Source organism: Solenopsis invicta, chromosome 10, assembly GCF_016802725.1.
Source record: "Solenopsis invicta isolate M01_SB chromosome 10, UNIL_Sinv_3.0, whole genome shotgun sequence".
In the NCBI taxonomy this organism is placed as follows: Eukaryota; Metazoa; Arthropoda; class Insecta; order Hymenoptera; family Formicidae; genus Solenopsis; species Solenopsis invicta.
In genome coordinates this window covers 9481567-9499147 of record NC_052673.1, presented here as the reverse complement: position 1 = coordinate 9499147, position 17581 = coordinate 9481567, and the positions used below count along the sequence as shown (strand labels likewise).

Here is a 17581-nt window from a genome sequence, read left to right as displayed (position 1 = left end):
TGCCATCTGGTGGTGGGGTGGGAAATTAAATGTATTATAGAAGGGGGGGATTAGGGGGTTTTCAAGAGAGAGGAACATAATAGAAGCTTATTTATGCAGACAATAGTCGATATTCATAGTCGATTCTTATATTTAAAAACCACTTGCACCAACGCCGATTAACTTAATCAGCTGATTTTTCTATCGGAATTGACCAATCGCATTTGTCGTTAAGTAAAATTGACCAATCACGGTTGACACTTAACCGGCAGTTAATCGGTGTTGGTGCAAGTGGCCCTAGCGAGATATGTGAGCACTAGCATTCAAGATATCACTACCAAAAATTGTTCTACCACAAATCACATTTGTCGTAATTTTTGCCGCGCTCCGCCACGTTCTTTCAATTCAGTTTATAGGTTAAGGTGGTGCGATCGCCAGTTGCTATCGCCAAAGTTAAAAGTTGGCCAACTCTTGTTTGGCAACCGCGAGTCCATTGCCACCGGAAATAATGCTACTTGCCATTCTTTGCAACTGGCGACGGCGTTTGCAACTCATTGTAGAATAGAGTCCCTAGAAGTAGAGAGTCTGGACATTTGTGGATTCCACGTGATTGGATGCACGTGACTGTGCACCTAAAATGGCAGCACCAATACGGATCCCTGTTTAATCCTCTTTAGCCAATGCGATAACAGTATACAATACGTTCAAGTGCACACAATGATAAACATACACACACATAAAGCTCACATACATACACTGACATATTCATCACCGACATTTTAGGGGCAAATGTCCAGACTCTCTACTTCTAGGGACTCTAATCGTAGAACAGCTTTTAGAAGCACTGAGTTTGCGACTTTTTTTCGATGGTTTTTGAACGTAATTGGTTCTTACTTGTCGATCCAAGCAATAACATTCGCTGCTCGACTAGCAAGGCTACATTCCAAAAACCATCAAAGAAAGTGTCGCAACCTCAGTGCTCCCAACTGTACACCCAAGGATGTCCATGTTTGATTCTGTCCATGGGGAAATTTTTCAAACTGAGACGTCACCACTTTCTACATATTTGCAGTTCATGATTAATGAAACAACTAGAGCTTATTGGTCGTTACGTAAATCATAAACTGTAAATATGTAAAAAGATAGCGACTTCTTAGTTTGGAAAATTTCCCCATGGACAGAATCAAAGTCCTTGGGTGTACACAATCAAATTTGTAACATTTTTTATTTTTTTTATAATAAAATTATATAAAAGACACGGTGTACTACATGTCCATAGACAAGTACTAATAAGATTTTTTTATCTTTAAATCACATCTAGTATCCAGCAATAAATATACGATATTTTATAAATTTATATTTTTTAATATTATTTATCTTTTCTCGTTATATTTAAAACAGCACCATTTTTTCGGAAATTCGTATGATTCTGCAATAACTAAATCATCGCTGACATATGGCACGTGCCAACAATTGTTAATCTTTTGTACAAACGGCATACATGCAAAAGGATCTTGGATGCGTATGCCAGTTTTACTTTTCTTTAGGAAGTACTGATGCGAATATTGCCATTTCTTAAATGTTTGTCGTAAATGTTCATTTTGCAAGGAATGCTTATGCTGCCTCATCAAGTCCAACGAGATAAACATTGCATTCATTCCGCTTGCCATGGTTGCATATAGTATGTATGGATCATCAGCAGATCTAAAATTTTATATATATAAAACTGTACTTAATATATCATTGTAATTATTTTATAATTATATTATATACTTTTATTATTATAAATATAATTATAAAGTAATCTTATGCCTATGTGTTATCTGAAGTCATAATCAGACTAGAAATTGAGATTGCAATTGAATTGGAATAACCAAAGATTTTAATTAACTTTGATAATTAAATTAATAAAGTTAACTAAATTTAAGATTTTCTTTTTTCGGATTGGTTAAATTCCTATCCAATCTTTAGTCTGATTACAGCTTTAAAAATTCAATAGAATCTGCTATAGATATTAGGAAAATTGGGAAATAATGCATTGTAACACCGTTATTGTTTTTGTTACTTTTTTCAGTAGCAATCATCACTTTTGCTGTTTGTAACGGTAATATCGTTATATTTTTATGGTAACGATAACATTTAATCATTACTTTTATCATTACTTTAGTTTTCTATTATTTTTATACCTATTTAATAGATCATATAACCATGATTAAATAAAAATATTCTAATACTTTATAATTTTTATATCTTGGACTGCATTCCATTGTCAATATTAAATAATTTACATTACATATATACATTGCTACAAATTTTCAATACTAACACTGATTACTAGAATGCATTCTTAATAATAACATTAATGTTTTAAAAGATGTTAAATTTAATTTAAGTTTAAATATTTAATTAAAATACTTGTAAAAATGAGTATATTAAAAAATAAAAAAGTAACGAAATTATTAGATAAGTTTAATATAAGCTTGCCCTCTGCAGAATTGCAAGGAGATTTAAGTTTTAATATTACTACATTTAACATTGATTATAAAATAATGTAATTTTAAGATCTAATGACTTACTATAGCTTTATAAAAAAAGTAATGAATGATTCTATTCAAGTAACGGATAATGAATTATTTTTTTTTTTAAATCAGTAACGAGTAACAATAACGAATTATTTTTTTTACAAAAAATAAGAATAACGGTAACGCGTTACTTTTTAAAAGTAATATCCCCTTTGGATACTAGTATGCATTCTGCAATACTTACAAATCATCTAGTAAGAAGACATGTGCACGCCGCTCTATTTGTTTAAAAGAAAATAACTTCTTCTGATGTTTCCGCGTCAATACAAGTATTTTTTTCTTCTGTTTGTTGAAATAATCTACTACATTAATTAGCTGTAATATAAAACGCACAATAATATTTAATAGTTAATATATTAAGTAATAATAGAAAAATAATAGTAAAACGCTTTACAATCGATGGACATATTCTTATAATATATAAACTTATAAAACAATGTATACTTATATATTTCATTTCAATGTATATTTTATTTAACAATATATATGTATGTATTACCCAGTATAACGTAGGTCCAGTTTTGTTCTGCATATAAGTTAGATTAAGACCATCCATTACTATGTCATAAGGTTTAGTATTCTCAATGAATCTCTGGAACTTCAACAACTCTTGTGGATTGGTCTTACGATAGACGTCCGATCCTATAATCACCCTGTCCATTATAGATTTTGCCAGTTCCTGAAATTCCTTTTCGGTAAACGTTATTTTGGACAAGGAATAACCACAATGTTTACAATTTCCCCTAAACAGGATAAATGTGCTACTATTAAAATTTTATATGCTAACTTAAAATACTAACTTCATTCTATAAAAATACAAATCTATTTATTTTAAAACCTTGATTTAATTATTAAATTCTTAAACATTACTTTTGATTTAATTATTAAATTCTTAAACATCACTTTTGAAAAATGTAGTTACATAATAGCTACTTTTATTATAGTAGCTATAATACTTTTATTAATGTTATTACTATTAACTCAAAAAATTTCATTTTTAATTATTAAATCGCTTTAACTATCATCTAAAATAAACTTAACTAAACTAAATAATAAAAAAAACAATTACGTTTCTCTGGAGATTGTTACGAGTTGTGTGGACCAGCCATATTTGCTAGCTGCATCAGCATATGCATTTATAACTTTATTATAAGGTATTATATTATATTTAGCCCAGAAATTAAATATATCTTCCATTCTATTATTAAAAGTTTTCATATCCTCCAACTGGCAATACTGTAGATGTGATGCGTATACATTATTTTGTGGAATTAATTTGCACAGTATTATGTCTTCCAATGCTTTCCAAGCAATGTCCGGTTTTCCATTTTTAAATGCTGCACTAGCTAATGCAGAATACATAGTAGTGCCTGGGTTGGAAGTGATCTTCACCATTTCTATTATTTCGTGCGTTTTCTCCCATTCATCCGTTAAACATAAGCTCATTATGCATTGTTCAGCTGTAAAATAATCCAAATATGGATGCTTTTGTCTCAAAGCATTATAAGTTTCTATAATTTCTGTTTTATCTGCATCAGTCAAGGAATCTTGTTTGTAAACAAAGAATTTGAGATATTTTCCTATTATTGCCGTATTCAGGGGATAATTATTTTCCTTCAAAAATTTGAAATACTCAATAGCACTATCCACGTAGCACTTTTTAAAACACATATCCATGATTGTAGAATCTACAATGGCTGGTGTAATTTGTTGATTTTTTTGAAGAACTTTTTCTCGCATGTCTTTCCATTGTGTAGTTGATAAATTCTCTGTTATTTGCTCATATATATCTGCATTTTCTGTGATAAAGTTATTCAAAGAAATAATTCTCTTAGTATTATAGATATGTTTTGATAAAACATGTGTTTTCCTGTAAAACTTGTAAGACTGGAACCATAATGGTTGATATAGTTTATAAAACAGCGTCATTTAATTCACACCTAAAAATTAAATTTATCTATTATTAAAATTATTTCATAATATGAAATAAAGTTAATTTCATCTAAATTTATATATATAAATATATATATATTATAAAAAAATATTTTAAAAATAAATTAAAATATTAAATATTGTGCAACAACAAAATTATGAAAATAATAAAATAATTATTTTCTAAAAATCTAAGATGTCCTATAAATATTATCATTATTAATATAATTAAATCTTAATAAGTATAATTTCTTTTAACATTCCTCATAAATTATTTATGCACATACATTAATTAATACTCAATAAATACAACAAGTACAACAAAATGATATGTTTGTATATTTTTATTTAAAGGTTTTTGCTTTTTAATTTAACACGTAATATATAAGAATGTTAACACATTTTTCGAATAACTTTATTTTATTAAACAATCCATTTTATCTCAAATAATGCAATCTATTTCAATCATATTATTAAGATATTATTAGCAATTTTACCACATAGAATGTATTAATTGTAGAAAAGCTTCACAATGTAGTCACACTAGTCACAGATACAATAAATTATAATATTTGTGTTTATGTAAGTCAATATCAAGAACTTTTTCTTATTTTTTTTCTTTTTTCGTATTCCTTTTTCATCAGAATTTTCGTAAGAGCTCACGTTTTCTAACCTCTACGGAGCATCATGCATCGTACACATGGTACACATTGAGCTCAATATCGTGCAGTTATTTATTTTTGTCATGATGGAAACTCACAATAAGTCTGGATCATGAGGTAAAGTGCATCACTATTATCTTATTCTTCCCATTATCGCTTCTTGACTTTAACTTTTTTTAATTTTATTGAAGCGGAATCTAAGAGTCGATTTAACTGATACACCTACATATCTTAGGTGAAATCCGTTTACTAGCGCCTCTATGTGTATAAAACATGTATGTACAATGCATACATTGAACTACAAATTTATATTTATATTTATATGTGTTAATAATTATTTAATTTGCGGTATATCTGCACGCAATTATTAACTCTTTATTACACTCTATATTAATAACTCTTTATGGATAAGGTGAGTTTTTTAATTTATCGATTGATCAAGTGCATTCTGCGCTCAAAATGCAACTTTGTTCTGCAAAAACTGCCTTTGTGCATAATGCAATTAATCAATCGATGAACTTAAAAACTTGCCTATACTCTCTGATCAAAGCAAATCATACTTCAAATTTTTCATCCCTCTTGTAATTTAATTACCAATCAGCTTGAAAATAAAAACGCGCGCAGAATGTATCGCGTATGTATGTTTTGCCATGACATGATCCGATGCATCGACAAATCGAGTCAGAGGACTTATAATGTGTATCACATATTGAGCTACATTCCAAAATATTCTCTCTAAAATTTTATTCGATATAATAATATATTGTAAATCAGATTGTAATAATGCAAAAATAAATTATCATGATTATAAATGTTAAAATAAGTTTAAATGAAATTGTAAAAAATAATGTGAAATAAGTTTTGGATGTTAAATATGAAAGAGAATTACTTTTATATAGAATAGATAACCAGATAAGTTATTATTTTTAAAATCTTTTACATTTATTCTTATAATTTGTTTTTCTAATTTAAAATTTTTTAAACTTTTTAAATAAAATAAAATGATTTTACGCACAATAAACAAAATTTTATTTGGATACATCATTTCTTTATAAATTATTTCGTAAAACATTTATCTTTTTATTTTCAAACAATAAAATTTTGATTAACTTTTTAAATATTGAAATATTGTGTGTGTGTCATTTAATTTGAGGTATCTTCTCAGCTTTAAAAACAAGTTAAATATTTTTAATTTTAGGTTATTTTTTATAATGTCTAGAGTATGGGAAAAAAGTGAAAAGTTACTCAAAAACATAATTATTTACATAAATTTTGTTTGTCAAATTTTAAATGAGTTTTTCTCGAAAGCATGTTTTTAAAAAGTTTTAAAGCGATAACTTTAACAATTGTCAAATTTTAATAAAACAACTTTTTATTCCAATTCTTTATGATTTCTAGAATCATTAAAAAAAATTTTTGTTCTAACAATTTTTATAAAAATTTAAAGTTCGAAAATTTGTTGACAGAATCTTTTTTTTGTCACTTTTCGATTCTTACAAAAGTTTGAAGTCCAGTCTGTCAGGTCTTCATACATTCATTATCTAGAGGCTCGTAATTATTTTTCTTATATTTGTTTTACAGAATTTTAGAGCGTTAAGATTGGAGGGCCCAAGAGCAGCCTCAATAAAAGTCAATTTAAATAAGTCAAAACAGTTAAAAAATTTTTTTTACACATTAATAATCAATAAAACATGTCCTTTTTACAAATATCAAAATTTATTATTCTTTTCAAAAAATTCTTGAAAATTCCATTACCCTACACGTAGCACAGCGCAGAGCTTAAAAAGTAGTGCTAATTCATCCATTTAAAAAAGCATTTTACAAACGCGTATAACCAGCACATGGTTAAATATAATTTTATATAGCACTTGAAGCGCAGTCAAAGTTCGTTTAAAGAGACGCATTATAAATGCTAAATGCAAAAAGAGTGCAAAACTGACAGCAATTTTTGGGAGCTAGGACATTAATTCTCAACAGCATCTAACGTATTGCAGCGCTGGAGTGAATAATTTTTTAACGTTGAAAAGGTCTATGTAACTCCTTATTAATGACACCTGTAAAATACGCAATGCATCTTTGCACGCAAAATCGCAATGCAAATTGATAAATTATCAGAAATATATATACTGTATAAGTATAGTGCATTTGTAGAAGTGATCATTAAATTCAAATTGATTCATTTTTCTATATGTACATGCATACGTTTTATGCGACTGTACACGCAAATCTATCTGGGTAAGCCTTAACAATGATATATTTAGGATTGGCTGCAACAACGCCTGGCGGGGAGAACGGCTCGAGCGACACGACGATGATAGGCGATGGATAAAGAGACGACCGTGTCTGATAAAGCGCAGATCTCGTGCGGTCGCGATTCGTGCGCCGCCGATCTCCGCGTGTTCATCGTTCCATTCGCGCCGCTCGTTCGAGATTTACGCATTCACGCTACGCATCGTGTTTTCGGGAAGTGCCAACGGGTGGCTGCCAAATTTGCCAACGCCATTGTCTTCCTCGCGGAGCTAAAACAAATAATAAGTAAGTGTGGTGCTCCATGCAGCCACCGTGAGACAGTTCACGCTGTGACGTCACGTGCGAATCGCGCTGCTAATTCGCGTAGTAGTAACGCGCGGATTTCAAACTTTCGCTAGTTCGCTTTTAATCATTTTACTTCCATTGTTTTAATTTCTAATATTAAAAATTTATTTCAATACACAACGCAAAGTAAGAATTTTTTTATTTTACATTTCGTAATTTATTTTGTAAAAAAAAGTCAATTTTATTCAATAAACTGATATAACGATCGATCGAATGTAAATTATATTTGCTGTCTGTAAATTATTCGTTTTTCATAACTACTTACAAAAAATAATTATGTCAAACAATTTTTCTATCAATATTGATTATAATTGCAGCGCTGTCGAGAATTTTGTATTTTTCATTACTAAAAATACATTTGATGGTATTGTAACACCTCGTACATTATTTTTTACGACACACTTAAGAACGGTTTCACAACAAAAACCATTTATAGCCAATAACAGCACGATTTGCCGCATTGGTTTTCTCAGAATCTTATCGATTTCTGATAATTAATTTACGTGCACCAAATGCATATGTACGATGAGCATGTGCGTGCCTGTGGATAGCAATTAATTTAATAATATTATTGAAAGGGCATCAAATGAAGAATACTTCATTGTACTTTTTTAATTATAACATACTTTTAGGACTAGAAATTATTTCCCGATGATAATAATTTGATTATTTGGCCGCTTTTAATCAGTAATCTTTTTTGAATTCTTCGATTTTTTATAATTGACTTGATATACGTCGCCTGATAACATGCGCAAATCCACATCATGTGTCATGCACATGACGAAAAATACACATTCACTATTTACATTTTGTCTCTTCTCTGTCGTGCATGCGCGATTACGATAATGACAGTGCGGTTTTATACAAAATTATCATTTTTTCACTATATCAACTTTTTCCTCTTTTCTCGGAAAAACGGATAAGAAACGCAATGAGACAAGTAACATTAAATTAATAAATTAACACTGCTTGCTATGAAGATTATATAAAAGTAAATAAAATAAAAATATATTAAAAATATTATATAAATATGAAATATCATAAATATATATGTTATATGAAACTATAAATTACACATATATATTAAAGAATTAGAGTCATTTTATTGTTACAAATTCTATCGAAAGAATTTAGAATTCGTGAAAATTATTGTGTTGCATAATAATTGTCCATTGGTTCATGTTTTTAACAGAACAAGAAAAAAAAATAAAAAGTTGGTCACAGACAAAGATCAGGCTAAGAATAAATTTTTAGTATAGAAAGGAAGCTTTAATACATTTCCTTACATAAAGAATATTTAAGGAATAACAGCTTCTGTTGAAATATTAATAAAGATGAATGTTTAACAAGCTACAGATATTTAAATAATTTAACGGAATTAATAGAAGATATAAAAGTAAAGATCCGAATTGAACAGTCATGTAATATATAAAAATCGGTGTAGATTATGAAACATCGTATGTTGGCCAAAACAAAAAGAAAACTAAAGATTAGAGTTTTGAAATATAAAAGAAACATAAATTAGGATGAGTTCAAATATTATTAATCACATTTTACAATTCAATCTTGACTTCAAGTGGAACAATATAAAAATCCTTGATTCTGAACTTAATTATAAGAGACTAATCTTCGAGATAATACATATAAAATCTAAAAGTGGCATATTAATTTGAACAATGATATAGAGCTTTTGGACGACTGTTATTCCAACGTACTTAACAGAATCTCTCATAACAATTTTGAATGTAACAGATTATTGTCATGTTTTGTTTATATACATATTATAATAATTCGACTCGAATGATGCTTCATATATTCTACCTATTGTTCAGTCAGATACAAATAAGGTTGACTTTAAGCAGAATTGATTCGTCTCCACAAATTGTCTAACAATTACTTTCCATCTCGCAATTTCTGATATTTCTTGTAAGTTAAATTCTTTTATCTATGGATATCGTAGACTTTGATTAATCAAACTTATTGTTTATTATTAGAATTCTTACGCTTTATATTATTTTGCAAAAACTTGCACATTATTGATCTCGCATTCACAATGTACGACAGCTATTAATTGAAAGACTTTACGGATCATTTACTACACATTCATTATTTTAATTAATCATGAGTCTTATATCATATCGTATTTCATCGTTTGATTCTATTTTCATTATTGTTTAGCCGACGTACGCGTTATCGCTTTATATCATTGAACTTCGCGACATAATTTTATATAATTATGTTTGGTTTTAAATATTGATTCTAAATTTACTAATTTAATTATCTAGTTCAACGCTAAAATACGGCTAAAAAAGACTGTGGTTCGAAACTGATATCACAATTTTTTTATTGCACTTTATAGTAATTTGTAATATACAGATAAAGATTCAACTATTATAACATCTATAATTTTTCAGGCCTTTATATTATTTTTAATTTATTTTGTCATTATAATAATGAGCCGCATTTTAAATATTGTGTTAATTTTTATACATTTACACTTTTTCTTATACAAACGCTATGTAATAATAAGTAAATTTAACGGTAAATATATGAATAAATAATTGTATGTTAAAGCTTAGCTATGGAGAATTACACATCGGATTCCAGCGACTCGGATTCCGTCATAAGATGGAACCTGTCCCATCAATTACTGGACAATGAAGTGTTAGATAAAAAATTTCTCAATACCAAACACCCAGAACAAGTGGACACCTTGTTGTTAAGCCACAATTCGCTCATGACTCTTCCCGCCAGTATCAATAGATTCAACAATCTGAATTCTCTCGATATTTCAAACTGTGGCCTCATCAGATTACCAGATTTTTGGATACATTGTCCTTTGACCTGCTTGATTGCGAAACACAACAATCTAACCAATGACGGATTGGCAAAAGATTTTGAAAATCTCGCTAATTTGAGGGAACTCAATTTAAGTGGCAACAGTTTCACGGAATTTCCTGAACAAATTCTCGACTTACCTGGCTTAAGATACCTTTATCTGGGTGGTAATCATATCAACGAGATTACCAAGGATATTTGGAAGCTACAAAGGTAATTGCACATTCCAATAAATTTTAATAATAATTAGAAAACTTTAATAATGACTAGACAAAAGCAAATTTGTTAATTTGATTATTAACGAATTGATATTCGGCAATTAAAAACATAAATATGAAAAAAGAAAAAAACTACAATTAAACATTTTAATTGTAAAGAATTTTAAATAAAAAAGTCGCTATTATTAATTGAGGATTAAAAATTTATAATTGTGATTACCGAGATTTCCAATTATTCATTACGTTGTATAATTTAATTTTCTGTGTACAAGGAGTGTGAATAAAAGAATTGAACTTTTTTTCTATTCTTGTTTTCTTCTTAAGTTACTTTATTTGAAACTTCAGTTATAGGATTAATTTTATTTGTTGTTTGTGCTTTATTTCAAACCCTAAACTGTATCGTTTATCATATTGCCCATTATTTTAACTTTTGTGTGATCTTAGAATCCGAAACTATACATACATATATTTGCTAGGGTGAAAATGTATAATAAAAATGAAATTGTGTAACAATTTTATATTATTCATGTAGATAATTGTATACGAATAAAATAGATTATACACGCGCGCATTGTTTTATATATAAAAAATCAAAAATTTTAAAAGTCGTTTTTATCAAAACCATTATTAACAAATATTATGTGTGGTTTGTCAAAGCTTGCGAGTTTTGTCGATGGGTGACAACAGATTGACAGAAGTACCGTCCACCCTTGGTGAATTGAAAGCTCTACAGGCTCTCGTACTTTGTGATAACATGCTGGAGAGTCTGCCAAGCTCAATAGCGAATTTGACGAATCTGAAAACCCTATCGCTTCATAAGAATAGACTACGGACGTTGCCTACTGAAATAATAACATTAAAGTGCCTTACAGAGGTTGGTCTTAAATAATTTAATTACCATACATATTTTATATAAATATACAAGATTGATAACGCGTTGGATCAGTAACTTGTAAATAAGTTAAATATTAAATAATAAAATTGAAGCGTTAATAATTTTCAACTTAATTTTGTAAATTTTAAATGAGTTAATTTTTAACTTCTAATTATTACTTTTAAAATATATAAATTTCAATTGATTAATCCATTGTTCTAGTTCAAAATTTATTTAGAATAAAAGAAAAAATTATGAAAAAGAAAAATACATTTTCCTCATATAAATGTACAAACATTTCTTTGTTATTTCATATAAATTTAATTTACAAATACAATATTAAATTTATTTGGTGATTTGTATTATAATTATTTTATTATTTAGAATAATTTAATTTAAAAAAATTTCGACTAATTAAATTCTGATTTAATATAATTCTTTTCAAAATTATTATGCTTAAGAAAATTGGATATATGAAATATGAATATTTTTTTATTGTAAAACAAGGATAATTCGTCTAATATAATCACAATTATATTCACAAGCATGATATTTTTACTGCACCCTTTGAGCTATTTAGTTACAAATATTAAGCGAGATATGCAAACTCTGCGTGAGTTTAACACAATTATAAATAATTTTGGTATAATTTGAAATATGGAACAATTTTTGCCTACGGAATATCCCTCGTTCATTTTTCAGTTGTCTTTACGAGATAATCCATTAGTGGTGAGATTCGTTTCCGATATGACACACAATCCGCCATCGTTGCTGGAGGTAGCAGCGCGTGTTATCAAGAACAGCGATATTCGCTACGATAATGAAAGTATACCGCACAATTTAGTACAATACCTCAATAGTGCCCACCATTGCGTCAATCCTCAATGCAAAGGTCAGTGCTTCGATTAATAATACTTATATTCCACATATAAGTTATTAGTTAGTTTTAATTGCGACTTTTGAATCGACTTTTATGTTGACATTCATTATCCTCTTGTTTTTCTCGTTTGTTAAGCAAGCGGCAAGACGGGTCAACGGGTATCGACACTAAAATCGAATCAAAAATTGTAACTATATTCGATAATTGTAACACGGGTCTGCGAAATTAAGGATATTAAAAGTTGTTTAAAATTTATAAATAGTTTTTTACGTAATTTTGAACACGAATCTGGCTGCAGAAATTGCCTATCACGTCATGGTTTTAAAATAAAACAACTTAAAAATTATTACTTTAGCTATATTCATACAGTTTTTGAAAGCATAGGCATACTGCCCTTTAACAGACTGAAGGAACCGAGACCATTAACACAAAAAAAACTGAATGTATTTGAAAGAATTTTGAAAGTCGCTGATTTTAAATCTGTTAGATTTACGAAATTCAAATTGGCGGATGCAATATGATAAACCCCTAAATTTAAATTTTAGATCATTTAAATTAAATTTTTATTTTTTTTTTAATTCACTAGAATATAAGCAACTTAACAACTTGAAAAATAAAAATAGGCTTTGACTTTGACTTTAAACTTACAAAAAGATGTGCGTGTATGTATACGTATACGTATACGTATGTAAATATATGTATATACGTATACTATGTATTCTACACTCCTATCTTTCCAAAAGTTCATAATTTCTGACTGGTATATTTCGACGAAAAAAAAATCGTTGGCAAACAAAAATTTTCTTTTGAAGAGGAAGGGATAGTACTATATGAGGCCGTCGGTTAAAATAATGAAAGTAATTTGTTTTCTCATAATGTTTTTATGAATATAGCTAAAATTGTTATTTTGAAGCCATTTTACCCTATTTACTTCAAAGACCTGACGCAATAGGCAATTTCTGTGGCCAGATTTATATTTGGCATACAAAATTATGCAAGAAATTGTTTATAATTTTTAATCAATAAAACCTCGCAGATCTGTGTAACAAATGATTAGATAAAGTGTTACTTGAAAGAATTACGCATGAAAAAAACTCAATTAATCGTAATCAAGCATTGTCGAAAAGATAAATTAAATAAAAAAAAGGCTTGATTGCGATACATTTTCTGCAACGCATTAATGTTTTTTGAAAAATGTAGCAATACATTTTAAATAATGCGAAATAACAAAGCGTTCTTTTTGACTTGATCTCAAAGCCAATCTTTACCGTCCTCTTTCTGTGCAGGTGTTTACTTTAATAATCGCATAGAGCACATTAAGTTTGTCGACTTCTGCGGTAAGTATCGCTTACCGTTGTTGCAATACTTATGTAGCAGCAAGTGCATCGAACCACGCGGCAGCAACGAGGAGCTCGTGAGTGGTGCCATGATCAGAAAGGTTCTTCTTGGCTGATAAGATTTTAAAGACATATTTCTGTAAATGGAATATATTGACGATTTTGGGAAAATTGTGAGGAAAATTATTTCTCTACAATTTTTCACATTTCAAAGGAGATACTCCTCATTTTCTAAAACCTGCGTTTGATCGATGATGCAAAATTAAATAGGGAAGTAAATATATTTTAATAAGTTTTGAGATGTGCAGAGGAATGAAAACTAGAACATGTAAAGTCATAAAGATATCCAGCGGAAAAATTTCTACAAAATTTAACACAAATTTAAAAAATGCTCTAAAAATCTACAAAAAGTGCTAAAATTGGAATAATTTTCTTGATTGTAATAATTAATTAGATATTTCAACGAAAAAATTTCTACTTTCTATTTTTAGTAGAACTTTGTGTTCAAAATTTTTATCTACCAGCTGATAATAGGTTACTTAGAAATGTGTAGAATGTTATTGTTCATTGTAGTTTGACGTAGTTTTATCGAGAAATTCGTAAAAATCGCAAAAACCACGCACTACGAAGGTATAAAAAATTACAAAAATTTACAATTCTAGTATTTTCATATAGATTTTTGTAGCATTTCTCAAACTTGTGTTGAATTTTGTAAAAATTTTTCCGCTAGGATATAACATTTTTTACGTCACGTATTTTCTCTCTCTTTTTCTATGTCAAAAATATTATATGTGAAATGTAATTTAGTTAAATATATAAGAAATGTATTTTAATATGACACAAATAAAGATTTTCCGTTATTTTTAATTCTTTAGTATTAGAGCTTTGAAGACAGCAAAGTTTGAATCTATTTCAAAAATTTGAAAAGAATAACAGCATTTTTTCATCAATTTAAGACATAAATCTTTTTTAAACTCTTTATTTTTAATCCTCGTTTTTTATTTTAAAATATCTATAAACTGAAATTACGCTGTTCTATACATATTTACCACGTAACCATACATGCTGTGACTATATGTTGAATGAGAAAAAATGTGTAAAAGCTAGAACGAGCGATTTATTTATTTTGCGCATGTGCTACATTAAATTAAAAAGAAAATTGAGGAAACGTTTGAAATACAGAATAAATAATTAAGTTGAATTGTTAGAGCGATCCTTTCCGTTTCGATTGAAAGATTGGTATGATCTCGTTCGAACATTAAGTTTATTAAATCGTATGTTTTGTTTATTGGCTTACATATTTAACAGGGCTAACATATTTGCTATTAAGTAGCAAATTTTGGAATTATGTGGAAAAAATTGATCAAGGCACCAGTTAACATTACTGTTAATAGTTTATTGTTAAATAAACCACAAAATATACAATAATAATATTATTATATAGGGTGATTCCACCACGTGATTGACAACGGGGCGGTTTTGCGCAATTTCTTTTTCGCTTAAACACATCCAGAATAGAGTTATGCTACAAGGTATTCATCATTATCATCGTCGTTGTGACTAATATTTTTTTTGCGTCATCATGTTTCATAAAACTAAAAACAACATTCAAGAGAAAGAACGCAGAGAAGGAGTTGCGAAATGAGAATGGTGTGTGTATTTATATTTATATATATATAATATATATACTCATATGTATATATATAATTGTGTAAACATAGCAATCGTGTAATAAGAGTTTTACTACCTTTTTTCACTTTTTGCTCACTGCTTAGTACAGTGTATAGTCATATATATATATATAATTAATTACCTATACATACATATACATATTCATATATATATGCGCTTTATCTATATATTACATACATATATATGTATGTACATGCTTATTTTTCTCGCTCTCTTTCTCTTTCTTTCAAAGATTTTTATTTTCACACTTTCGCACTTTTTTCACACACAACACGCATACACACATACACACACACATACACGCACGCGTGCGCGCGTGCACATAATTTCATACCTATTTACGACGTCGAATTAGCGCGTTTTTATCGTATAGGCGTGGTAGTAACTAGCACTACTCTGATTATTTTTTTTTTTCTTAATGATCTTTTCATCTTAAAATTTCATTTTATTTAACTGCGTGGTAAATATTTTTGTCGCTTATGCATCATCTCGCTTGTTCTCTCTCTCTCTCTCTTTCTATATATATATATATATATATATTAAACAATTTCTCCCTAATATCGTACATTCATGAGTTTTAAACATTAAGAACTCACTGCGCCTGCAGCTGAAGGTGTTACCTTGATTTATCATTATTCGCCATCCCTATCATTCGGTAATATCGTCATCATCATCATCATCCTGTCCGTTCCGAATGGGCGCGATCTTCATCAACCGATATATTTTCTATTCGCCGTCCACCACTTGCTGCTCCTGATGAGTCTCCTGCGCCTTCGTCTCCTTGGCATCCTTGTCCTCGTCTAAAATACGATATTGAGGAGTGTAAAAGAAGTACAGGGTAATGAAAGAAAGAGGCATTATTTTTATTAGGATATTTTTTGTATAATATATTTCTTCCTTAGTGTGAATAAAAGTGATTATGCAGCTTGCTTTAAATGTTAACATGCAATATTTACTCTTTAATTTATATTACATAGAAAGAGTTTTGTGTATAAAGTATTACTTATTCTTTGATATCTTCTATTCTTTAATATTTGTTAATTAAAAAATTCCTTGTTAAAAGTTTCTTATAGATAAAAATTTACTTTGCTTTTTTTCAAACTAATAAAAAAATTCTCTGTTTCTACCATATCATTCTGTTATACTCAATCATAAAAACAATAAAAAATGTATGTGGAAAAATATAAAATAAAATTTTCGAACAAAATTGATTTGTTTAAAGTTATGAAGAAGTTAAATAAAAAAAAGTGTGTATATCTATTATTTTAAAGTTAGACTTTTTAGTAAACGTCTTTATACACAAAGTAACTTTTATCTAAATCTTGTTTCGTTTTTACGTTTTATTCCAAAGAACAGAAATAATTTGAAAAGGTTGATAATTTTATCTGAAGATTCTTTAATATCTGTACCGAATAAGAGCGTAAGTGCGTATCAAACAAAACGTATTTGGTAATAACTATACTAGTGATATTGATTGCTTCGTCATTAGGTCAGATCGGTTAGAGTACACAATGTTATCAAGAATATCGCGACGTGTTAATGAAACATACGTAATTACTGTACAGGGTATCCCAGAATTCGCAGAAAATTCATTTTATAGTACATGTATTGTGTAGTACTCATCACTTTGTAGTACAAAATAATAAACACTCACAATTTTATACACTCACTGCAAGTTCTAAAAATATAAATAAATTTAAAAAATATTTGTGTAACTCTCTTCAGTAGAACATTATTAATTATTTCTATTTTTAATTAATCATAATTAATTAATTTTAGTAATAACATTACATAATGGAACCAATTTTTTTCATTTTTGACTTACACATATTAATAAATAATTAAATTTCATTCTAAAATTTATAATTTGACGTTTAGTTATTAAAATATAAAACATTAAAATTTAATAAGTTAATAAAGTACAAAAAATATTCTTTATGCAAGAAATATTAGGAAACCCTGTATACTGTGATTATCATTGATTGATTAGCT

General features: G+C 28.4%; 3 protein-coding genes across 6 annotated transcripts in view; 1 reads left to right on the top strand and 2 right to left on the bottom strand.

The window, feature by feature from the left end:
• Positions 1 to 1323: 1323 nt before the first annotated feature.
• Positions 1324 to 5430, bottom strand: LOC105193221 (mitochondrial ribonuclease P catalytic subunit). 3 transcript variants are annotated; one of them, XM_011157594.3, is made up of 5 exons: positions 5254 to 5430; positions 3631 to 4501; positions 3061 to 3304; positions 2746 to 2876; positions 1353 to 1683 (listed from the first exon to the last, which is right to left on the bottom strand). In XM_011157594.3, the coding sequence occupies exons 2-5, from the start codon at positions 4488 to 4490 to the stop codon at positions 1353 to 1355; spliced, it is 1566 nt and encodes a 521-aa protein (XP_011155896.1). In that variant the 5' UTR covers positions 4491 to 4501; positions 5254 to 5430. The 3 variants fall into 3 exon arrangements, with proteins under 3 accessions (XP_025991279.1, XP_011155896.1, XP_011155904.1); XM_011157602.3 differs by lacking the exon at positions 5254 to 5430 and adding an exon at positions 4991 to 5125; XM_026135494.2 differs by lacking the exon at positions 5254 to 5430 and having other exon boundaries at positions 1324 to 1683; positions 3631 to 4490.
• On the top strand, positions 5158 to 15325 carry LOC105193238 (leucine-rich repeat-containing protein 58). 2 transcript variants are annotated; one of them, XM_011157626.3, is made up of 6 exons: positions 5167 to 5272; positions 7417 to 7690; positions 10325 to 10801; positions 11464 to 11680; positions 12383 to 12572; positions 13847 to 15325. In XM_011157626.3, the coding sequence occupies exons 3-6, from the start codon at positions 10332 to 10334 to the stop codon at positions 14011 to 14013; spliced, it is 1044 nt and encodes a 347-aa protein (XP_011155928.3). In that variant the 5' UTR covers positions 5167 to 5272; positions 7417 to 7690; positions 10325 to 10331; the 3' UTR covers positions 14014 to 15325. The 2 variants fall into 2 exon arrangements, with proteins under 2 accessions (XP_039310385.1, XP_011155928.3); XM_039454451.1 differs by lacking the exon at positions 7417 to 7690 and having other exon boundaries at positions 5158 to 5272.
• The window catches only part of LOC105193199 (glycogen synthase kinase-3 beta), a 54439-nt gene continuing 52130 nt past the window's right edge, over positions 15273 to 17581 (bottom strand). The window contains exon 9 of the mRNA XM_039454447.1: positions 15273 to 16389. Coding sequence (XP_039310381.1) covers positions 16316 to 16389 — 74 coding nt within the window. The 3' untranslated portion in view covers positions 15273 to 16315. The remainder of the gene's footprint in view (positions 16390 to 17581) is intronic.

Excerpts from the sequence above, each read along its gene's own strand:
- LOC105193238 (XM_039454451.1), top strand. Across the intron at positions 11,681-12,382 it reads CATTAAAGTGCCTTACAGAG|TTGTCTTTACGAGATAATCC; the intron begins GTTGGTCTTAAA and ends TTCATTTTTCAG. Across the intron at positions 12,573-13,846 it reads CGTCAATCCTCAATGCAAAG|GTGTTTACTTTAATAATCGC; the intron begins GTCAGTGCTTCG and ends CTTTCTGTGCAG.
- LOC105193221 (XM_011157594.3), bottom strand. The coding sequence starts at position 4,490 with ATGACGCTGTTTTATAAACTATATCAACCATTATGGTTCCAGTCTTAC. Across the intron at positions 3,305-3,630 it reads GTAACAATCTCCAGAGAAAC|GGGAAATTGTAAACATTGTG; the intron begins GTAATTGTTTTT and ends TATCCTGTTTAG. Across the intron at positions 2,877-3,060 it reads CTGGACCTACGTTATACTGG|CTAATTAATGTAGTAGATTA; the intron begins GTAATACATACA and ends TTTATATTACAG.